The 25,314-nt window shown below is 45.1% G+C and overlaps 1 protein-coding gene across 2 annotated transcripts in view; it reads right to left on the bottom strand.

The window, feature by feature from the left end:
* HASPIN (histone H3 associated protein kinase) overlaps positions 1-25,314 on the bottom strand; it is a 1,547,868-nt gene that overhangs the window by 1,380,413 nt on the left and 142,141 nt on the right. The window contains exon 1 of one of the 2 annotated variants that reach the window (XM_085639405.1): positions 19,018-19,217. The exons of the other annotated variant lie outside the window; for it this stretch is intronic. Coding sequence (XP_085495531.1) covers positions 19,018-19,110 — 93 coding nt within the window. The 5' untranslated portion in view covers positions 19,111-19,217. Of the gene's footprint in view, positions 1-19,017; positions 19,218-25,314 lie in introns of those variants that run through there. 2 annotated transcript variants of the gene reach the window in all.

Genomic DNA, 25,314 nt, shown 5'->3' with positions numbered 1-25,314 from the left:
GCTAATCTCTTTCTCACCTGACTGTTCCTGCTTTATGGCTTGTTTCCCAAAACAGGAGATGCTCATGTTTATTGGGGCCTATCGATATCTGATGTGGGATCTGAGCCTTGCTGTGTAAATAATTGCGGGCTGGCTTAACTGGAATGTGGGATGGTCATCATGACTCTGCCTTTTCGTTTGTAATGTATACTTTAAATGACCATGCCATAAACCTAGGAATGTATGCCTGAAGCAGGAAACTCTGTATTTAAGGAGAAGCCCGTTTCTGTGATTTTCAGCAGTCTCCTGAGAACATACACGCTGTTGTACTTCTAGGATACCTGTAATTGGTCTGCAGCCAATAAACTGATCTTTGACTTCACCCAGAAGACTCTGTTTCTGTAGGTCTGAAACAGGAAGAACCCCGAAGTCATAGGGTGTGTTCCCCTGCACCGCTGGGCTTAAAATACCGAGTACTTCAAGATTGTATTTATCAATATCTATTCCCGTCCTGTCACTATTGCCCAGGAATCTAAGAACATAAGTATGCTTTCCACGTTTATTGACTTGGTTCCCCCAAACACCAGGATGGTAATAGGCGGCAATTTCAACTGCCAATTTGATACACTAACTGTTCCTACTGATTCTCTGGTAACCGCAGAGGATTCTCTTTGGCTAATACCTCCTCCAATTATTCCTTCAGTAAGAGCATGGACTCCTCTGGTCCTACAGATAAATGCAGTAACATTATCTCATGCACTGAGGGCTTGTAATGATCGTACTAAGTCAGACCAACCAGGAAGGCATACCTTTAACAGACCAGGTCAAACATCTTTACTTGATTATATTCTAGTGGAGGCAAGCATCTGGCATTGGGTGATTGAATTCGCTGTCCTACAAAGGCACGTCAGCGACCACAATGCCTTGGTGCTTGAACTTCATCACCCAGATCTTCATGGTCTTCCCATTCCAGGCCCCTTTTCTGATTCCAGTCTGTCTCTAGACAATAATAGAAGGAGAATCAGATGGGATAATCTGAGGAAGTCACCAGATAAGGTAGCTACACTTTATTCCTTAATTATCCCCCCTTTGCTGATGATGGAAACGGCAGTGCAAACTCTTAGTGCTCCTGACACCACCACCCGAATTATGGCTGTACACTCGGATCTCACCATCAGTCTAACTAATATCTTTAATCCTCTGATGCATACTAAGGGCACAGGGTCTTCGAAATCCACCTGGCATAAAACGTCTGCCGAATGGCAAAGAGTGCCCTTATTGACGCCATAAAAACCAAAGATAGATTCTTGATAAAAACTAGGAGGGCTCTCTATAGGAATAGTATAAAGTCCGCTAAAGATGAGTGGGAGTCCGAAAGATGGGACGCGATTAAACAGGCACTTACTAATAGAGATATGAGGGAGTTTTGGTCCCTGGTTAGAACTGCGAGCTCCTCCGGGAGTTCGCCTATTGAGCCGAATATATCTGCGGAAGCATGGAAACTTCATTTCCAATCATTGTACTCCATCCAGGATGTTAAGGACCCCACAGAGGGCTCCCAGCTAATTGGCGCAGAGATACCCCCTGAAGATGAGACTTGGTTCTCTCTGATTGAAGTGTTGAGTGCTATTGGGAACCTGCCTCTTGGAAAGGCCCCTGGACTGGATAAGATCCCCCCGGAATTTATATCGGGAATAACCCAATGTCTGGGGCACATATTTATGTGTAATATTTAATGCCATATTAAGCGGTATGGAAATCCCGGATACCTGGCTAGGGGCCGAAATTTTTCCAGTATATAAAGGGATCTCCTCTTATGCCCATAAATTATAGGCCAATAAACCAGATTGATGTAACGCAAAAGTTGTTCGCCAGGATCATTTTAGATCGTCTCCAGACCTGGATGGAAGAGCATTAAACACTGAGTGCATACCAGGCAGGCTTCCGAAAAAACATTTCCACCATTGACCAAATCTTAAGGCTGCAATTACTATACTGGAAGACGGTGACGATAGAGGGTGGGAGCCTCTATCTGATCTTTGTTGACCTCAGATCAGCGTTCGATTTGATACCTCGCCATAAACTTTGGGTAGTTTTGGAGGAACTGGGCATTCCATCTTATTTGCTCACCCTGATCAAGTGATTACATACTGGAAATTTCGCACAGGTTAGATATGGGAAACACAGGGAATGGACTTCACGCTTCCCAGTGAATAGGGGTGTAAGGCAGGGGTGTGTTTTGGCCCCCACACTGTTTTGTCTTTATATAAACGCTTTGGTGGATCAACTGAACCAAATAGCCAATATTGATGCCCCAAAGCTTGCCCGTAACAAGGTACCAGCAATGATGTTTGCTGACTATACCTTGTTACTTTCTAAATCACCTATGGGCCTCCAAAGGATTCTTGACACCTTTTTTATATTTTGCAAAGACAGGGGGCTAGAGATTAACTCAGCAAAAACCAAGTATATGGTATTTAATCCTAGCAGAACTTCTCGTCCCAACCCCACCCTAAATGGCACCCAGCTGGAGAGAGTGGCAGTCTTTGACTACCTGGGTATCACGTTAACGGAAAACTTTGGGTGGGGCCCTCACCAAGAAAAGGCAGGCCTGAGGCTAGCTCAGATGACTGGGGGCCTAGCAAAATTATATAGGAACATAACATCAAGACAACTGGGCCCGTTAACAGAGATATACAAAGTTCAAATTAGGAGCGCAATCATGTATGGGGCTGAACTTTGGGGACATCGCCCTGTTGGTGCACTGCTCAGAACTGAGAATAAGTTTATGAGACAACTCTTGGGCCTACCGCCAAGTACTCCTCTCATCCCCTTACGCATGGACCTTGGCCTTAGACCCATAAATGAGGAAATTGAGTTGCGACCCTTGACCTTTTGGCGCCGACTATAGGCGACACCCGAATTACTAGTTTACCAGTCGGAACTCAAGGCAATCCTGGGGCTTCCAGGGGTGGGAAAAATATCTTGGCTGGCACATATCAAAGACCTGTGCTTTGGACTGGGCTGGCCAAACTTATGGACCCACCCGGAGGAAGCGTCTATTTCACGCCTCAAGCTAGTTAAAGCTTACAGACTTTTTAGGTTGGGTGAACTCTATAGGAATGCTAAAAATGGTTGTTTAACTGCAGATTTTTTTGATTTTAAAGACCAATATTTATTTGAGACTTTTCTCGAGGACGTCTATCCACTTGTGGCAATGAAACTTTATGTCCAGTTTAGATGGGGCTGTCTGCCAGTTCATGCATTTACAAACAAATGGACCAAAGCCTCCCCATCTGCCTGTCCGGCCTGAGAGAATCAGGAAGAGTCCCTTACACATGTTTTCTTTTTTTGCCCAGGTTATAAGGCAACTAGAAGGTACTGGCTCCTACCAATATGCAGGAACTTGGGGTTCAGACAGACACGAGAGGCTCTTAGAGTCCTGCGAACTGGAACGCACCCCCGATTGTTTTGGAGTGTCCTGCTTCCTCAACTCCATGTGGCTTAGGCGCCGCAAGTTTTTAAATTCCACTAGTGCAGTCTTAACGTACCTTTTCCGTCTTCCACAGCTTTGAACTTATTAAATATGAACTCATTGTTTTAAAATCTTTTTAAAATTTTAATAACTTTTTAACTTGTCATTAAGGTTGTATAATGAACTGTTAGCGGTTATATCCTGTGATGCTTAACATTTTTATTTTTTTATGTATTATATGTTTTTTTAGCTTCTGCTTTTATGGTCTGTTATGATCGAAATAAAGCTTGGAAATTGGAATTGGTAATGTAAAATAAATGGCAAGTTCAGACCACTTGTCACAATCTGTCAACCTCTTGCCATGTGCTGTGCACCATAAGGCTGCTGCCTGCAATGGACTTACTGCATCATCGACACTGCCCCAGTGGCACGTAGCTGACAAACGGGCCCACGCATCCACTGCACCTCAATTCCTAAAAACTACTCAATTTATGCCCATCAAATATCAACTACATAATTCCGGTCATTATCTTTCTGTACTTTCACCAGAAAATGCAGCAAATCCGGACCTGGAATAATCTATATATTTTAGTACTTGGACCCACACACACTGCGTTCTCTCTCGACAAGCAATACATTTTTTAGGGCTCTGCCAGTGCACCGGTCTAACACATACAACGCTTACAACCAAACATAAAATACACGAAATAGTAACTGTGCCCATACTCCTGAAAACTCTACTCGAAAGAAACAGAAAACAGACTCCAGTCTTTTACAGAATGCTTGAGACCAGGGAGCTGCAAAGCCTTACTAATAGCAATACAGCGCCATAGAAAACAATGATAACATAACATGGGTAATGCAGAAAAGGTTGGACAAGTTCTGCCGTGTTGGGGCAATTGTTACTACAAACAAGGATAAAGGTGGCGCTGCTACAGCTGTGTGTGGGGGGAGGGGAGGACAAGAGGAGGAGGGCACTACAGAACTGATGCACCCCAGAGAACGCCAACTGTGATTGACTGCCCCAGCCCCCCTTCTCCCAGCTCCTCCTTCTCAAGCCCTTGTGATCGGTCACACTCCCCATTTGAGCAGCGTCCGCAGAGCACAGAGGGAAAGCAAAGCGCCTCTGTGGCAGGCTGACACGTTGGTGTTAGGTGGAAAGAAAATGTCGGACTTGAGGTGGCAGAAGCCGCAGCAGCAGCACGTTCAACAAGCACACAGTGGCGCAAAGAATAGGCATAAGCAACAGGTTGCCAGTGAGCAGTCTTGGGCACCCACCAGCAGCATCGGCATAATGAGATACAATCCTTATGCTCAGATGTCCCACCCACAAGTTACCTTGACATGGGATCCGTGCAGTGAAGAGGGGTCATCACACGCTCTAAAAGAAAGAAGCCTTTGAACGGGGTGGATGGCCGATCACAGGCAGACAGTGAGGAAGTGGCTGAGCCCAGGAAGTTTGAGGGTCGGCCGCAATGTGGGAATAATGAAAACAAGATAAAGGTACGCAAGCAGCGTGCGCGCTGCTGCCCGCTCCCGAAAAACAAATACAATTTCTGTAGAGGAAAAAATCATTATTAATTTAATTTTCCCTCGTATTCGTCTGTCGAAATCCCACCTCCACCAGGCCCCACCGCTCTTACCTGCACCGGCCGCAGCTGCTAATACTATCACAAATGTGCTGCATTATGCCACATAATTTACATTTCTGGCCGCACATTTTAGTAGACTATGCTGCATAATTTGTTCCTCTCTTGCCACATAATTCCAAGTGATCTGCTTAGAAGAGAACCAACCTGGCTGCTGTTTAAACGCCTCAAAACAGATCAGTGTAAACAGTCAAACTTGAAGTTTTGAGCCAGGCTAGACTTTAAGAATGTCAGGCAGGGTGACTGGCTCACCCAAGAACTCTGCCTGTAAATCTTGCCTGCAAACCTATGAATTTGATGTCCTTCTGGTGAACACTATGCAAGTCGTCTTACAGCAAAATGGGATACTGTACAAAAAATCTAAATAAATAGATGAGGGTAGAGCAACTTGTGGGAACAGCATTATGTCGAAATTAAGTTTTCAACTTGAGGCCACTGGTGACCAGTGTATGGCGTTCCCATCTGGTTTAAAATAAATGATCATGTTTCTTGCCAGTAACCTCCAAAGTCAAAATCTGTATTGAAAGTTACAGCAAACTTTGGGAATCTACATTTTCCTCGAGAAACCTATAGTCCGGGCAACTGGAATTATGCAGCAAGAGATGGCCAATTATGTGGGAGGGTTCAGTAAATTATACGCCTAGAAAAGCCAAATTAAGTTGCATAATGTCGCACATTTTGTATTCGTATCACTGCAATATTTCATCATTAGGTCAAGCCTAGCATTGCAGCGCATGCGCTGCTCGCTATGCTGTAGTAGGGTGTGTTTTAGAAGTGGTGTGGAAGCCCCGCCCATATTTTTCACCGGGATTTGATCTTTTACTTGCGGCAGGAGACAATGTCTCCTAATTGGCTACTAGCCACTTTTTACCCTGTCCGCTTTTCTGACAGCCCCTACGGACACAATGGCCTTAACTAACTTTCTTATAGGTGGAGTAGTGTTTTATTACTTTGTTTACTACTCTGGCCAGGCACGGAGTTCACAAGCGCAGGGGGATCCTGGCAGACTCTAGTCTTAAGAGAAGCGGAATTCTCTCCCTCCCCTCGCTGCTCTACCTCCACCCCACTAGCGCTGCAGTGCAACAGAGGCAGCATTTTGAAGGCATTCCTAAAGCTTGCCCCAGTCGGACCCTAAATACAGTTTTATTGGTAACAGTCCGTGTTCGAGATGTCCATGCTACAATAAACATTTTCTATGTCGAGGAAGCAAAGAGGCATAGTACATAGCTCTCGTGAGGGTCTTGTCCTTCCAAGATAAACAGTGCAATTAAGTAGCAAGTTCAACTCAGGTTTAGTAGTTCAATGGCAGAACCATCGGCGGCGTTGACTAGACATCAACAGGCAAAGGCACACATCCCTTTTATGACTAATTAGTTTAGTTACGCTTATTACTTTAGTTACGGATATGCAGGAAAACAACGTCCACCGGGAGCAGTGATGTTAATACAACCCCATCAAAAAAGTTTAAAACCCACTCGGACGTTAAGTGGCAGGGAAAACTGATAGCAGACAAAACACTCCACAGCAGCAGGTCCAACAGAAATCGAGCCAGAACACAGGGCGGTGTGTGTGTGTGGGGGGGTGTATAGAAGAAACTGCACGGACAGCTGGCCTGCATTTCTTTTTAAACAATTGCAAATGAAACCTCTAGTTCACAACGTGAGCTTTCAGTAACATGCATTCAGATGAGATAGCTGTAGGTACAGCACTTCGCGTGGCTAAGATAAAAATAACACTTGATAGAGCACCCACACAACCTATTCATAGAATAAGGGAGTTCTGTCTTTGACTTATTACATTTCAAATAATGAGTTATATAAATAATAAAAGGAGAATCATATTCCTTATACGACATTATATTGTCCCTTAGAAGCACGCCAAGGTAGACACGCAAAGCAAACCAGCCACCCGATTTCCCAGCAGCTTCACAGTGACAAAGGAGGCTGGTTGGTACCTTTCCAGCCCAGTAAATAAAATAACATTTACTAGAGTTTGCGCTATTGGCAGCAAGGTTTTATTAATGTGTTGGTTTTTTAAACAAATAAATAAAATGCATTGTCATTTACATAAACTCTCGCAAATGCGAAACCTATTGCATTGTAAATGATTGTTTTTTTGTATTACCGCGTTTGCCTTCAACAATAGCGGACGTGCTTTACATTTCTCTGTTCTCGGCGCTTTTGCAGTTTTAAGTAAAATGTGTCTCAAGATTTCTTCATTTGTTAATTTTTTTTTTTTTTTTTTTTTTTTTTTAAAGACGTTTACTAACAATAAGGGTCAGTGTCCTTTTATGTGCAACTTGAAGGCGCTATGTTGTGCAGTTTCAAGTTGTGCAGTTTCAGGTTATTTGCAGCCCTGGTTCGGCTACACCCCCAAGAAGCAGCAGCTGGCCCCTTTCTCTACTGTTTGCAGTCTTTCAGCCCTACCTCCCTCCCGGGAAGGAGGGTTTGTTTGTTGTTTTTATTTCCTGGGGGGCGAGCACAGTTTTAGAGCTCGCTCCGTCCCCCTTTCCTCTTTTTGACAGGATTTAAAGCTTACCAGACACAGAACACTACCCACCAGACACAGGTCACTGCTCACCAGGTACGGGACTTGACTCACCTGACACAGGTCACTGCTCACCAGACAAAGGAGCCCACTCACTAGACAAAGAACATCCCTCAACAGACTGGAGACTCTTCTCACCAGGCACAGGACACCACTCTCTACTACTCGCTCTATACTACTCTACTACACTCTCTACTACTCTACTCCTCACTCTCTACTCCTCACTCTCTACTCCTCACTCTCTACTCCTCACTCTCTATAAATACACATATGCATTTATATATATGTATGTGTATATACATACATAAACATATATACATCTGCATATCTATATAAATACAAATATAAATAAATGCATAAATATACATATATGCAAGGACTGTTACAGACGGAGTGACATGATAACTGTTAAAACATCTTGGAATTCTTTTTATTCAAATTTACTGGCATGGAAAAGTACGGGTCTCTTGACAAGTGATGAATTTCGCTATCTCAAGAATGACCACCCAGTCATGCCGGTAGTGTATTTCATACCCAAAATACACAAGGACGAACATGTACCACCCGGTAGGCCAATAATATCGGCTCGTAACAGCATTATGGAGAATGCCAGCAAATATCTTGATTTCTTCCTACAGGAGTTTGTGGGGACATTGCCCTCTTTTGTACTTGACACAGGGGATCTATTATGTAAATTGGATGATGATGTTTGGTAAGATGATTATTTGCTCATATCTTTGGATGTCTCGTCTTTCTACACAAGCATCCATCATAGAGATGGACTCAAGGCAGTTGAGTACTTTTTAAATACACGACCCATTTGTTTCTATGAGAACAACAAAATGCTAATGGCCATCATATCTATGTGTCTGGAAAACAATTTTTTCCTGTTTCAAAGACAAGTCTACCAGCAGGTCAGGGGCGTGGCTATGGGGGCCTGTTTCTCCCCAAGTTATGCCTGTTTGCATATGGGGCTTTGGGAGGAACAGATCCTCAAGCCAGCCTTTGAGGAAATCATGACCAATCATATAATACGGTGGTACAGGTACAAAGACGACCTGCTCATAATTTGGAAGGGCTCGGAGATTGGGGCCCTACAATTTATTGAGCATATCAATTAGAACAATCTGAATTTTAAGTTTACAGGCCAGATCAGTCGAGAGGCAATCTGCTTTCTAGATGTTGAAATCCTGATAAACAACACACAATTGCACACGAGACTGCACAGGAACGCGACCGCTGGCAACTTGCTGCTACATGCAGCGTGTCATCACCCAGTGCATCTGATCCACAGCAACCCCTTGGGGAGATGTTGCGGATCAGAAGAATTTATACTACTGATACCGAGTGTATTAGAGCTCAGACGGAATGCCGAGCCAGATTTCTCACACGAGGTTACACCTCTAGTGTAGTGGATAAAGCCATGTTTATAGCTAATGAGCGGGGCAGATCACAGGCATTGGCCATTAAATCACCCAAAGAGAACAAAAATATATTGGAGACATTACAGCCCTCTAGATTAATTCTGACTTATAGTAATCAACACCAAACTATAAGAAGAATTATCAACAAGAACTTGGCGTTGGTAAGAAATGATCCTGTGTTGGGTGGTACCCTAACTCGGTCCCCCAACTTAACATTTAGGAAAGCCTGCTCAATGAGCAATTCCTTAGTCACAAGTAGTCCTGAAGTGATTCAAAATACAATGTGGCTCACGGCTAGCAAAGGCTTCATCAAATGTGCAATTTGTAAAGCATGTAAACATGGAGTGAGCAAAACTGAATATACAACACCACTTAGAAGCAGGGCAACTAAAATTGACAAAAATCTTATCTGCAGGACAGAATTTGCCCTTTATGTGCTGGAGTGTCCGTGTGGCCTGTGCTACGTGGGCAGTACGAGGCTTCAGGTTCACAATCGGATACTCCAGCACATAAGAGCGATCAACAATGGTGATACAGCGTATCCTGTTGCTCCCCACTTTGAAGAATTACATGCAAAAAATGTGTGTGAGTTGCGATACTTTGTGGTGGACTCGGTTCTACCATTAAGGAGAGGTGGAAATCGAGATGCTTTGTTGAGAAAACTGGAAACAAAATATATACTAGAAATGGTCACCAAAACACCGAATGGGTTAAACTCCAGTGAGGACTTTTTTACCCATCTTTAATATGTTAGTTCCTCACTGGTCTATTTCAATTTACCCATTTATGCAAGCTGCTGTCTCTTTAATTACTGTTTTTATATTAACTTTTTCATACAGTGGCACATTTTGCACATTAGGTAATAAGGGATTTATATGTGACACTGTATATGCACTGACACTTTGAACCAAGACTTGGAATGTTTGGATTTTAGCCCACTCGGGCTTCATTGTCTTTACTCCCAGTAGGGCAATAAGGGTTACATTCTCAAACTGTGCTAAAGGATATCCAGTACTGAGAGAACAAATGCTGCTACGTCTATTATGATGAAATAAGTTTACATTTGTACCCTTTTTTTTTTTTTAGGTTTTTTGCATTTTTAACAACTGTAAACATATTTAAATGTATTTATATATATTATAGTGGTTGCAAAACTCTTAACCGGCATCCTTTTTATGACGGTTTTTAAAGGTCTGGTTTTTACCAAGTATTTATTTACAGGTTAAACAGGGAACCTTTATGATATGTATATCATTATTTTGCGTCATTTTGCACAATTGCAGTATGAATATCTGTAATGGAGAAAACTATATTGAGAAAATTTGGCTTTCTTCCATGTCTATGATGACGAGTAGTTTATTTTGAGCACTGTCACTTTAAATTCTGGAGATCGAACCATGTAACGTATCATATGATCAAGGCCCCATGAGGGCTGAAACGCGTAATGGCGGCGGTGCTGGGCACAGAATAAAGTAAAAGGAGCACTGAAACTTGGGTGCGCTTCGTCTTTTCTGCCACAAGAAGTTTGAGACGATATATATGCATGTTATGTACATGAAAGTTTGAAAAACACTAATAAAAGCAAAGCTAAAAAGCCACCTAATTACAAACAGAATTGCTTTAACATAAACGTGGGCGAGACCTATTGCATTTTCAATGCTTGTTTTCATTCGGCTTTGGCGACAGCTTGCTTATTTTTGCATCGCGCTTTTACTTTAACAATAGCTGCCGCCCCACCCTGAGAGTACTGTGTGGGGCGGCAGCTATTGTAAAGTGAAAGCGCAATGCAAATATAAACAAGCGGCTGACTTTGCGCAATGGTGGCAGCTTGTTATGAATTGCTTCTGGACCCGCACGCCTTGCTGCAGCTACAATGGAGTCCCATTCCATTGCTTAAGCTAATTAACTTTGCTTCAATTTTCGCACGGAAACACTCTCTGTGATAATTGCTTTAACATTTATTCCAGGTCAAGTGGTTAGCTATAAATAATGATGTGTCAAAAATGTACAGTAATGCTGTCAATAGAGCAATTAGCATTTGTCTGGGAGATTATTGTGACACAAGACCATACTTACTGGGCAGTACAGCACAACAACAAAGAAACAGGAGCAAAGGGGCTGATTGGTTGCAACCTGGGAGCGCCGCGCGCGGGTCTGACAGATATTAATTGCGCTGGAAGCCGGGATAACAGCTTCACGCCGCGGCTTCCACCAGCTGATATTATAGTTGAGTTTTCCATCACGAAGGGGAGGAAATAATATTTACATACCCGCCACCTTAAGCAGGCAGAATGTTAGTTTTCATCTCTTCTGTCTGCCTTTGCAACAATGCTAACAACCACGAGGAAGTTTATTCAGATTTTAGAGAAGCGCTGCATAAATCATGGCTTATACTAATCTGTGATGATAACTCTTTCGTTTATTGTCAATATTGTGGCAGAGGAGCTGGTAAAAGTCGAGGCTTCTATAATGACTTTTCATAGAAGGGAATATGTTGGAAATGTTTTTCCCTGCATACGCTGAATAGAAAGAAGCGGATGAAGGCCGGTGATTTGCAAGAAGCGCTTTCTTTGGTGTTCCAGGAACAATGCGTCTGGCGCGTGTACAACAGCTTAGCATTCTAAAACACATACCTGATGAGTTGTCTGAATAATTTGTAATTAGATGCATTTTATTAATGATCTCTTTACTAAAGGCACCAAGGCAAAGAGAGGCCACAGGTAAATTAGGCTCATCAATAGCGATCAAAGGCCCAGGCTCATACATCTTAGACGCACATGTACACATATTCGGAACACGGAGTACAAGAATGCCTATGAAGTTTATTATACACAGCCGTTCTACATATATACATATTTGTGAATGCTTACACTCCACTAGGCTCCTCAATTGTATTGCCATAATTAATATGCTTTTGTTTATTTAATTAAGGGGTTCACTAGCAGTGGAGGGAGGCTTAAAGTACTGTAGACCTGTACTTCTTTAAATCTGTATCGAGTTCTGCACTAAACTAACCATGAAAATAGCACCAAACGTTGGGTGGTACACATTTAAACACAGAGGCCCTTTGAGATTCAGGAATATTCATTAGTATAACAGTCATAACAATATAGTAATTTAGTATTTTGCTATAACTAAACACAGTCTAAATGACAAATTTAGGCTTAAACCGACGTAGCTGTGGAACAAACAAGCAGGCTATTCTGCAGAGAAATTAGTGTAAAGTATATAAGCAACACTAAACAACATTAAAGTGTAGAAACAAAACTATACAATGGCATAATCGGTTAACTCCTTTGCTTCTAGGCCTTTTACCCCCGTGTGCTAAGCCTTTTTTTGGCTATTTGAGGTACTGCGCGCTTAGGCCCCTGTAACTTTTTGACCACATAAGGAAGGCACGCCAAATGTGCGTCCTTTTCTTCCAACATCATGGGGATTCTAAAGATACCCAGGGTTTGTGGATTCCTCTGGAGGGGTCCAAGAAATTAGCCAAAATACAGCTAAATTTTGGATTTTTTGGGAAAAATGAGAAAAAAGGGCTGCAAATGAAAGCGTCTGGGTTTTTCCCTGCAAATGGTATCAAAAAAGGGTTTAATCACCATTTTCCCAGTTTTTAGGGAATGACAGACTTTTGTCAGAAAACCAACATTTTTTTACACAGTTTTGGCATTTTTCTGGGACATAGCCTATTTCTGCTATGTTTTGTGCTTTCAACCTCCTTCCAGTTAATGGTAGAAATGGGTATGAAAGCTATAATGGATCCTGGACAGCTATACATTTTAGAAAAGCAGACAACATTTTGAATTCAGCAAGGGGTCATTTGTGTAGATCCTTCAAGGTTTCTTTATAGAAACTAACAGTTAAATATAGGAAAAATTGAAAATTAGTTGAAAAAAATAGCCTTCTGTGTCAACGTTTTCACCTGTAACTCCTTCTAATTATGACAGCTCTTTGAAAGCAATATACGGTTACATCCACTGGGCCTTTCTGGTTGTGGGGATATAGAGGACTTGTAGGCTCACCAAGAACCCGACAAACCCAGAATCAAAAACTGAGCAGCAATTTGCAATGGCTTTTTATTATGTACCGGGTATATAGCAATTATTGTGGGAAAATGTATACATGGAAAAATCAGTATGAAAGACACCTATGTATTTCTAAAATGGGAACAAATTCTAGAGTTTAAAAACAGATATTTGCACATTTTCGAAATTGGGAATACTCCTACTAGCTTGAGAATTATCGGTCATTTTTCAAAATGACTTCTTTTTTTTTACACAATGTCTTTCATTTGGAAGGCAAAAATGCATCGAAAGTCAATAGGTAATAACAGTTGCTTTACAAATCTGAATTACCATAAGTCTCCCGATAAAAATGGTACCTCACTTGTGTGGGTAGGCATAGTGCCCACGACAGGAAATGGCTCAAAACCCAACGTGAGCACACATTTTAACAATTAAAAATTACCTTTTTTTTTTCAAAGTGCCTAGCTGTATTTTTTTTAACCCTAGCTCTGCCGGCACCTAGGGAAACCTAGCACACCTATACATTTTTGAAAGCTAGACACCCAGGGGAATTCAGGATGGGGTGCCTTGACTGCCTCCCACCAGGGTCTGTTACCCAGAATCCCTTGCAAACCTACAAAATTGTCCAAAAAAACACATTTGCCCCACATTTCTGTGGTGGAACGTTCTGGAATCTGCGTGGATCCACAAATTTCCACCCACCCCGCGTTCCCTAAAGTCTTCCGAGAAAAATGGAACCTCACTTGTGTGGGTTGGCCTAGTGCCCGGGACAGGATACAGAGCAAAAGGCAACTTGGACACACCTCAGTTTCGCAGTGAAAAATGACCCTTTTTGGGCGAAGTGCCTAGCTATAGTTTTTGAACCATAGCTCTGCCGGCACCTAGGAAAGCCTAGCAAACCTATACATTTTTGAAAACTAGACACCCAGGGGATTCCAGGGAGGTATGGCTTGCGTGGTTTCCCCAACGTTTCCTTACCCAGAATCCCCTGCAAACCTTAATTTTAGCTGAAAAATCCACTTTTTTCACACATGTGTGTGGGAAAGTTGTGGCATCACTGGGCTGACACAAATTTCCTACCACCTAGCGTTCCCCCGGGTCTCCTGATAAAAACGGTGCCTCACTCATGTGGGAGGCCCAAGTACCCGCGACAGGCAAGGGCACAAAACGTAGTGAGGCAACATCAAAATTGCCAATCACAAAATGTTTTGGGCTGTTGCCTGTCGCGGGCACTTTGGCCTCCCACACGAATGAGGCACCATTTTTGGGCTAATGCCCCCATCTGCCACCCAGGGGGGGGGGCTGAAAGTCCACTAGGGTTTTTCTGGGGGGCAAATTGGAATGACCCCACCCTAATTAAAATTTGCCCAAAAAATCCCTGGCGTCTACTGGGAAACGTAATAAAAACAAGATTTTGCAATGCAATAGTTCTCGCATTTACGCAAGTTTGAGCTATTGGCATTGTAAATGACAATGCCTTTTATTTATGTTTTGTTTTTTAAAACAAATAAAAGGTATTGTCATATACAATGGCAATAGCTTAAACTTGCGTAAATGCAAAACCTATTGCATTGCAAATGCTTGTTTGGTCTCGCCTAGGCAGCGCATGCGCTGTCTCGTCAAGAGATGCTGTATACAGTATAGCGGGGGAAGCTCCGCCCACTTTCAGGCCATATTTTTTGATTGGCTTCAATCTTAAATCCTGTAATGTGATTGGTGTTTAGCTTGTTACTCCCCCTCCTCACGGCTAGGTCGTGATTTATTTCCATCCAAGGCTATCGGCGCCTTTACTTAAAAAACTGTTTTGTTCCCCTGCCTCTCCCCGTTCCCTCCCGTAGTCCGTGACTTCTTGGACCGTCCACCACCCCCCCAACCCCCTACCGTTCGTGCCATATTTCACGTCCACACTTACGTTGAAAATGCAATAGGTCTCGCATAAAAATGAGTCCTATTGCATTTTCAATGCTTGTTTGCGGTTTCATGGTGGGTGATTTTGCACTCTGTCTCGCATGCGCGCGATACCTTACATCGTACGCATGCGCAACAAAACAGTAGTTGTGCATTCTTTTCTGTCGTCCTAGGAAACAGGAAGTGGACCAGTTTCTGCGGCCGAACCTCGGTTGCAAGGCTAGCAGTTTCAACAGCAGCCTGTGTCTTGTGAGAAAAGGTGACAAAGTGGGTGACGCTGGGTTGTATATATCGGCCGAATGTCATTATTTTTTGATTCAGCATCGTAATGAATCACGTATTGCCTAGTGGTTAAGGAATTTTAAGCAGAGCTGCTTTGTTAGTGTTAAATATACACATTGTTGCTAAAGTCACTATTCTAACCTGGTTATGGTAAAGGGAAAAATGCAACTTGCCATACTCCTTTTAAGCGTCCAGCTGGGGTCCAAAGCAGTGACTGCGGCATGCGACTATCGTCCCAGCCCTACGTAAACCTTACCAAATCGGGTCACAGTTCCAGCTCAACAGATCTTTCAAAGACAGCAACCTGACGTGAAAGGCCATCCCGTCACCTTTGGTCAGTCAGAGATCCTTACATATACACGGCAGACGCTGCCCTGGCCTCAACGGTTTTAAGTAACACTTCTCTCATTTGATAGAATATGCTGCTGCACTGCTGGGCCCTTAAAGACACAAGTCTAACGTGGGGCTGACTCTGCCCAAGCCGTTTTAGTCTTGCAGGTGCAGAGACCTATAAGATGATTGACTGTAGTCCGGCCCCGCATGACTTTCAGGAGATACTGCCTGCCATGGGATTGACGTTGAATGCAAGCAGCCGTGTTCTGTAACAAGCTGCGGAGTCTGCAGAAACGCACCCGTCCATATGCTCAATTCCTGGGCCAGGAGATCTTGGGGAGGGGATTAGAGGGATATAACCGACTGCTGAGAATGCAAACCAGTTACCCTTGAGTGAGTTTGGGAGCTGCAGTATTAGGGTGGCCTTTACAGATGACATTAGAATTAGTGCTTACATTTGAAATGGTTCTCTCCATACAGAAGTGATGTACGCGATATCAGCGCGATGGTTTGAGTGAGGCTACCTGAACTCGGACGTTACTTTATTTCATATATCACATGTTTACATGTTGGAATATAGTATGTGGGCACATGTAAAACTCCAGTTGTCTACATACAAGCCTTTTGAATAGGTTATTTCCCTGCTGCAACGTTAAGGAGAATATATCGGGCAGCCGAAGATGTTGCGCTCTAGTGATAAAGCGGAGCGCTGTTATAATGCTCTGGTTGTCATGTGGCAAATATGTTGTTTATTGTAGCCTAGCTCAGTGCCCACCAGTCCTGCGCGGTAGATGGAAGAGCGATAACAAGTCTGTGTTTTTATAAAGATGCTCGAGCCTCTCTTTACTGTGTGGAGCACTGAGCCTGTGACAGTCATTGCTTCGTTGAAGTTGCTTATGTCACGCCTGAACGTTGCGAAGGCAGCCTTTCTTTTGCTGTAGATGCCTGTGCTGCGGTGTTTTGCTGGGGATAAAACATTGTGATGTTTAATACACGGAGTGTGCTTTGCTAGAGAGTGCTGACTGTCTCACAGCCTAGGTTTTGATGCAACAGAAGACACTGTCTGATGGGCAGCTTGGGTTTCACTATAGAACCGCTCTACCTAGTTTAAAGACCTCTTCTGTACAGTCAGTTGTTCCTACCACCCAGTGTTCCCCCAGGTCTCCAGATAAAAATGGTACCTCACTTGTGTGGGTACGCAAAGTGGATGTAACAGGAAATGACCCAAATCGTACTGTTCAGACTTCAAAATGGGGGGGGGGGGGTCAAGGGCACCTGGGGTTTTGGCCCTGGGCTCGCCGCCATCCAAGGAAACCTACCAAACCCACACATTTCTGGAAACTAGACACCCTGGGGAGTCCAAAGAGGTATGGCTTACGTGGATCCCTCAACGTTTCCCTACCCAGAATTCCCTGCAAACCTCAAATTTAGCTAAAAAAACCAAACTTTCCACATATTTGTGTGGAATCACCATGGCGGCACAAATGTCCTACACCACAGCATTCTCCTTAGTGTCCCGAGTAAAATGATACCTCACTCGCGTGGGTGTCAAATGCAGAATTGGCTAAAAACGTATTTTTTTAAAAAAGGTAAATCCCTCTGCTGTCTGCAGCAGAGGGATTTCCTGAGCATCTGCTCATGACGGAGTGGAACTTGTGCTTATGACGGAACTATTCCGTCATGAGCACTGAAGGGGTTAAAACACGTTATATGTTTACACCCTATTGTTTTCAGAGGCACAGACCGGTAACGGCATTTGCCCAAGATCACACACAACATAGAGAGGCTGCGATTACACTCCTGAATTTGTAGATTAAGGATTCCCTCGATTTTAGGTTAATCCTAAGAACGCTTGCTGCTGTTATAAAATGAACAAAAGGAGTGCAGGAAGAGAACACAAACTATTTGGTGTAAGGTAAACTAAACAAGCAATAAAAACAACAAGCGGTCGAGAGTATCCCGGCAGCTTTGAAAGTGAAAGCGCCCACAGCGCACTGAATGTAAACAAAGCACGTGGTCCTGCCCGAAGTAGGACAAACTCAATAAAGAAAACAGTGCTTACAACAAACACTAAAAATAACACGTAGGGTGTAAGAACCGAAGTGAAGGGGCCAGTAGCCACGGAAATGACGACATGGCCCTACTAAGGCGGGACTAACAAGCCTCATAATGAATAAGAAGACAGCATTTACAAAGGAAAAACACACAAGCCAATGAAAAATAAGGGGGAGTGGGCGAAGCTTCTTTCTGTACTGAACTACAACAGATCTTCGCAGAGCAGTGCTTGCTCACGCTCAATCTAGAAAAGGAATGCAGTGCTGTACCATTATAAATGTCACAAAACAAAAATGCATAGTAAATGTCTCCTAATACCTAAATGTAAAGAAGTAAAGTAGACAGTGTGACACCAACGCAGGGATATGTGTCAACATTACTCTCAGAGCAGGGACCAAACTGGCCACAGAGAATCACCCTGGTGGCCCTTTTATCATGAACTAATTTTACTAAAGATGGTGCTTGTAGTAAATCACTTAACTCATAATCACCCTTCATTAATGCTTTATTATCCTCCAGCCACAAGTGTGAGGCTCCCTTGCCTGCTCATGCCCAACTGTCGCTCCAAGCCCTCCGGAATCTCCACTAACCAAGATTACATGAAACACCATGGCTACCTCTTGCGCATGCGACCCACAGACAAGTAATTACAACATATCTCCTTTCTTTACAGACACAAATAACTAACATTATATGACAATGTGGGATCTGTCTATGTGCATGGTGATACAAACCATACAAAACGATATGTTTACACTACAACTAAAACTACGGGATTTTAAAATCCACCTATAACTGAATGTTCTGCCACTATCACAACTATAATTAACATTTTCTTGCATCTCCTTAAAACGAACACATTTATTTCATTACATAATCATAGAATTTAACCAGCATGGGATGTGGTCTGCTCAGTTGCTTGATTGCGCTATAAACACCTTCAACGCCTTCATCCTCTCGTCTCTACCTTGATGGCTCTCTATTATGTTTGCTTTCACAACACCCAAGAGTGGAGCTCAAATCAGTTCTTCTTTTGTTTGTGTACGGTTACTGTACGGCTATAATTCTATGTCAGGACCGGAGGCGTCAGATTATGCTGATCTCTTCCATTTTATTGCTCAGCAGTCTTAGTAACAACAAACAGTAAAGACTACATATCCCATGAGTCTTTAAATAAACAAACAAACGATCATAGAGGCAGTCCCATATAAACAGAGTCCAGGAAAAGCACTTACTCTTTCTTCGCTGCTCAGCAGCCAGATAAGTGCTTTTCCTTTGTCTCTGTTTATGCGCTAAGAGTTTTAAGAATGTGTGACTGTTTTAATTGTATCGGGACTTACTTGCTTTTGAGTGCTTGCCAAAGTTAATTTAGTCCCAATTCGAGCGTTCCGGCCCTCCGCAGGCCCCTCAACGAACACGCGACTCCCTGGCATTGTGGGAGGTAGTTTTTCGAGGCCGTTCTCCCCCGCGAGACATAGCGGATGGGCTGCGTTCCGTACCCACCCCAGGGGGGCTTCTCTCCTCGTGTCTTCCCTTCTCCGGCGCGGTGCATCGCTCTACACCGTTAGGGGGCGTGACGTGTGCGCGCTTAACGTCAAGGAGAATGCGACCCTTCTCATCTTGACAGACTGTCCTCGGTGCGCGATGGAGGCTTCCTGCTGTGTAGCGGAGACCGCTCATCGTGCCAGTGTCTGCTTCAACGTCTCCTTGCCTCCCGCAGTGCTTGGTTATACTGGCTTGCCTCTATTTATCGTCCGCAGTTTTTCAATACCACTAATATGCCCCTGCTGTGTGCTTTACCCTGCGGTGCCCGAGGCTTCATTTCTACTCCGTTTTTCTCACTTGCCCTTCTCGCATCAGCTTTACTCCAACAGTGCGGTTTCTCCCGCGGAGCTTGGTAACCTTTCAGCGTGCTCAACAAGCAGTGGCACAACCAATCGTTGATTCAACTCTTTCTTCCCCATTGGCCAGTTTAAATTCAATTTTGTCATGGCAGGTGCATTTAATGCGTAGGACCAAGAGGAGGACGACCAGTCATTATTCCCAGTTCATCTGGGGTTAGTGGATGCGATAGATGCATCACTTGAACGGGCAGTCTCCTCGGCCCTTGAACCCTTAAGCCACCGTATCATTTAACTCACAGTCCGGCGCAGGGTGGTCTCCTCTACTGAGGGTGACTGGTCAGAGGCCGTTCCTCCCCCTTTGGGGGTGCCATCTAAGGTTAAGGGCAAGGCTAAAGCCCGGTGTCAGCCTACCAAGGGCCTCACCTCCCCCAACGCCTTTGAGAGGCTGCAGCAGGCCTTCCTAAAGAGACGCCTGGATACCGCGGAACGGGCCGCGGATTCCCAACCGGAGAATACCCCTGATGATGATGATGATGATGATTTCTGCCACCCTGAGGGGGCAGATGGAGATACCGGGGACGATTCAGAGGCTCCAAACGAGGAGTCAGATGAGGAACCGGGTTCAAGCAGACCCAGGCACCCGGAAGGGGAGCTAAGGAAGCCCGGTTGGAGGTACCTCAGGACTCGGTTGACATTTCGGGGTTACTAAACCCGGAGTATATCTATCACCCCCGCTCTGCGGAATGGATTCCTGCACCCTTGGTGGCGTCTTAGGTGGCCAGCCGGATTCAGAAGCCCATGGATCAGGAGATCCGAGGCCGTTTAAGGGGCAAATGCCCTCGGCCGTCCCTCCCATGTAAGGTGGCGTGCACCCCCAAAATAGATGCCAAGATGGCCACCTTTCTTGGCAAGTTTGTTACAGACCCCAAAAAGAGTCTGGACCACTCCTGGCGCTCATGCCAGCATAAGGTCCTAGACATCCTGGACCCACGTACTAAAATCATGGATATGGCGGAGGATGCCAAGGAAACGGACCACATGATAGATCCCGAGATCCTATCGGGCTGGGCACAGAGAGCCCTTTGTTTTCTTGGCAACGCCAACTGCGTTATTCACCAAGCGGAGGCGCTCCTTGCTCATTACAATCGAACCACGATTGTGTGAGCTGGCTTCTACTGAAGCTGGAGCAGTGGCCAATGGGGGTCTCTATGGGGATCCCTTTATCAAAGAACTGTCCCGTTTTGTGAACACCTTTTATTCGCTGGACAAAGCCCAGCAATCTATTAAAAAGGTCTTCAGCCAGCAGATTTTTGGTGAGGCCGGAAGAGGTAGGGGGCGCTCCTCCGGCCCTCAGTTCTCCTACAACCCCCACAAGTTCCAGACCAAATGTTCCATGCAGTGGCAGGACCAGAAGAAGTTTGGAGGCTTCTACCCCTCAACAGGACATGGCTAGGGCCGTGGTAGCAAAAGACAACCCAGTGGAGCAAATAACGCACCTGGTGGACCCACCGGTAAGACCGATCCCTTTTTTCCAACCAGAGGTAGGGGGAAGGTTGCAATGGTTTCGTCACAACTTGGCGGCGATTACAGGGGATGCTTGGGTGTTGCATACGGTTGGGGTTTCCATATCAAGTGTCATGGGGTTCCCTGACAACTCTCCCGCCCCAAGCCTCTGTACTTCTCGCGCGAACATACCCTACTAATAGACGCAGAGGTGCACGAGCTCCTAGGCGAAAAGGCCATCATTCAAACATCGCTCCAACCCCCACGTGTTACTGAGCAATATCTTCCTAGTCGAAAAGAAGATCAAAGCTTTTCATCCGGTGATCAACCTGCGGGATTTCAATCAATGGGTGGTGTACCGCCACTTTAAGATGGAGGGCATCCATCTGCTCAGAGACGGTCTGCTACCCAATGACTGGCTCGTTTGGCTCGATCTAAAGGACACTTATCTCACCGTCCCCATCTTTCCCCCCCACAGGCGGTTTCTACAATCCCAGTGGGGCGGTCGCATATACGAGTTCACTTGTCTACCTTTCGGACTTTCCTCAGCTCCTTGGTGTTTCACCAAGGTATTACGTCCGGCCATGGAGTGGCTCCGCACACAGAGTTCGCCTCATCATGTACCTGGAGTTCGCCTCATCATGTACCTGGACGACATCCTTCTGATGCACAAGGACAAGCACACCCTGATCTCACACCTTACCATGGCTCAGAAGCTTCTGCGGAACTTGGGTTTCTTCTTGAACGATTTAAAGTCGGTCTTTGTCCCGGCCCAGCAGTTGATCTTTTTGGGCTTCGAGGTAGATACGGTCCGGCAATGCCTCAGTTTGCCCCAGCAGAAAATGCGTTTGATTCGCAGAGAGCTGCGGCTGACGTTGGAGAAAGAGATTCTCCTTGCGTCATCTCACCCGCATTGTGGGGCTATTTTCCTCTTCGATCCAGGCAATCTTTCCTGGCCCATTGCATTACCAGGCCTTGCAGTGTCTGAAGATGCAACACCTACATCGCGGTCTCTCTTATTCGCAGGAGATCTCCCTCTCTCAAGAGGCCCACACGGAGCTCCATTGGTGGCTCGAACACATGCAAGCGTGGAATGGGAGAGCCATCTTTGGATCGTCCCCGGACCTGGTGATCGAATCAGACACCAGTCGCCTGGGTTGGGGCGCCCGCTGTGGAGACATTATTAACGGCGGGCATTAGTTCAGAGCACGAGCAATCGTTTCACATAAATTGTTTAGAGCTCCTGGCCGGATCCTTTGCGATTCGCAGCCTGGCGGCGGACAAGGTCTTGTGCACCATTCTTCTGAAGATGGACAATATCTCAGGGGTGAGATGTATCAATCGCCTGGGAGGCACTCGGTCCAAGCTCTTGCCGGATTTAGCAAAGGAATTCTGGGAGCATTGTCTAACCCGCATCTGTCGGTCACCGCGGAGTATCTTCTGGGTTCCCTGAATCAGACGGCGGACTGGTTCTCCAGGCACCTGCAAGACTACAGTGCTTGGAAACTGGACCTGGCGGTCTTCCGCAGTTTGATGTCTCGGTGGGGACCTTGTCACGTGGATCTCTTTGCGTCCCGGCTGAATTTTCAGATCCCTCGCTTCTCCAGCTGGTGCACAGACCCTCTGGCGGAAGCGACGGATGCCTTCTTACAACACTGGACTCTGTTCCGCAGGTAGGCCTTCCCACAGTTCTCAATGATTCCTAGACTTAGGGCTCTGATAAGGAGGCAGAAGTAGTTCTAGTGACGCCGCATTGGAGATCTCAAGTCTGGTATCCAGTTCTTCTGGAACTTTCAATAGATTCTCCAATCCTACTTCCCCAGACCCCTCGTCTCCTGACGGATGCTCAGGGCAACTTGCACCCTCTAGTTCAAGAGGGCAACCTCCACCTCATGGGCTGGAGGATTACAGGGGACGTTGGGAGGTCCTGGGCCTTTCGGCAAGAGCTTCCTCCCTGATCAGAAAGGCATTGGCAGAATCTACGGTCAAGCGCTACCGTTCCTCCTGGCGGAAGTGGCTCCGCTGGAATGTGCGACGGGGTTTGGATCCCGTGAGGGCAGATGTGATTCATGTGGTGAACTCTCTATTGGAATTGGTGGATCAGGGTTTAGCCTACCGATCGATCAATGCGAGTAGATCAGCCATTTCGGCGGGACATCGGCCCATTCACAATGTTCCAGTAGGGGAACACCCTCTAGTTTGCAGACCGCTGAGAGGTATACGTCTTTCCTTTCCCCCTCACCCCAAGTACTCTTCTTTGTGGGACGTTAACACGGTCCTCCATTTCTTCTAATCCTGGCAGGACAATCAGTATCTTTCCTGGAAGGAACTCTCAGGCAAGCTGGCTATGTTGCTCTGTCTGATTTCCTGCAAGCGGGTCTGAGATGTATGCGCGTTGGAGTTGTCAGCGCGGCTTTTCACACCGGATGGTGTGTCGTTCACCTATGCGCAGCGTACTAAATCCAACACCAGAGTGGTGCACTAGCCGGCTTTCCCAGGCCACCCCAAGTTATGTGTTGTCCGATGTCTAAGGGCATACGAGATGACGACTGAGGAATACTGACCTCCTGGAATATCTCAACTTTTTATTTCCCTTAAGAAACCTTTCAAAGTTGTGACAGCCGCCACAATTGCCCGTTGGGTACGATGGGTTCTCTAAGAAGCGGGGGTTGATACCTCGGCCTTTGGGGCCCACTCGACAAGAGGAGCCATGGCATCTAAAGCCTTTGCCCTTGGAGGGCACCTGGATGACACCCTTAGAGCGGCGGATTGGTCCTCGGACTCCACCTTCCAAACTTTCTATTTTAAACCAATCTTGGGCATGGCTTCTATAGTTGTCGATCAGCTTTGAACCAGCATAACCCGAAGCCTCCGGTCCCGACACAGAATGCAAAATTTCCTAGCTATCGTGAAGGAAAGTTCTATTCTATTAAATTCTATTAAGGACGCGGAGGAGAGGATTATCCAACCCAGTGTATGGTCTTACTCTTACCCTCCCACGACTGAACTTGAAGTTGGATAAGTATCTTCCTTCCGGGGTATGGTGGTTTTGCTGGTGGAAATTTTGTTTTGTGACTTGGTTATTCAGCTTGTTTGGCTTGTCTAACGTTTTTGATGGTAGGGATGCCGTCGGTTTTTCCATGACCTGACCTGTTCTTTCATTCCAGGATCCGATCAGAAACAAGAGTACCAAGGCACGTGGAATCATGTGGTTCGCCCAAAGTAAGAGGAAGTGCTTTTCCTGAACTCTGTTTATAAGGGACTGCTTCTATGATCGTTTGTTTAAAGACTCATGGGATATGTAGTCTTTACTGTTTGTTGTTACGAAGGCTGCTGAGCAATAAAATGGAAGACATAAGCATAATCCTCGCCTCCGCATCCTTAATAGAATTGAAACTTTCCTTCACGATAGCTAGGAAATTTTGCATTCCTCCTCTGTCTACAGCTAAAGCTCCTCCTTGTCGAGCTCATGTTCACTTCTGTTTGCTTCCCAATCTCCACAGGAAGATTGCTTCACAGACGTCAAAGTTCACCAATCTCCGTAAGTGATTGATACAATGCCGGCTCCACGCTGCAAATTTTAATAATACCCCATCACTGTTTCTTTGCCAGATCGCGCAGGTTTACAAGAAGGTTCACGCGCTGGATGATCCGAAGCTTACTTCGATGCTGGCTTGGCTTGCACGTGCACACAATTTGGCTTGCGCTGATGCGATCACTACCTGAGCGCCAATACCTCACTGCTTCTGTTGATGTCATCTAACAGTGCTGAGCAAACGGCGTTCCCAACGGGTAAAACTGTTCTGGTCTCCTCAAATACAGTTACACAAAGGCTTTCAGGGGGCCTCGAAACGGGTCCCTATCGGGCTCTGTTTTGTGCTCTGGCACAGGAGGTCCGTTGTTTCCAGACTGCAGTGACAGCAGACACATCCACGTGCGCGTGTTCACTTCTCATTTGTGGAGAAGTTACGGCATGACGTCAGGCCAGGTGAACATTGTAGAACTTTTTTGAAATGCAAATACCTCTGACACCATAAATCACAATTTCTACTTTTCTCAGCAAGCCTGTTTATTGACTGCGAGTTGTATTTCATTTATGACAATCTAAATTACTTTGAAACAGGGAGAACACTTCTTCATTGTGACAAATACATGTCCTTTACATTTAACATTAAACAGACTTTACTTTTTTTCACAGTAACTTAATGACAACTCGACGAACATAAACAAAATACTTCAAACAGACAGTACTTTAAACAAACAGTAAAATTGTTACACTTCAGTACTCAG

The sequence above is a fragment of the Triturus cristatus genome, chromosome 12 (genome assembly GCF_964204655.1).
Source record: "Triturus cristatus chromosome 12, aTriCri1.1, whole genome shotgun sequence".
NCBI lineage: Eukaryota > Metazoa > Chordata > Amphibia > Caudata > Salamandridae > Triturus > Triturus cristatus.
Note: the sequence above shows the minus strand (reverse complement) of the source record. Positions and strands in the feature narration are given on the sequence as shown.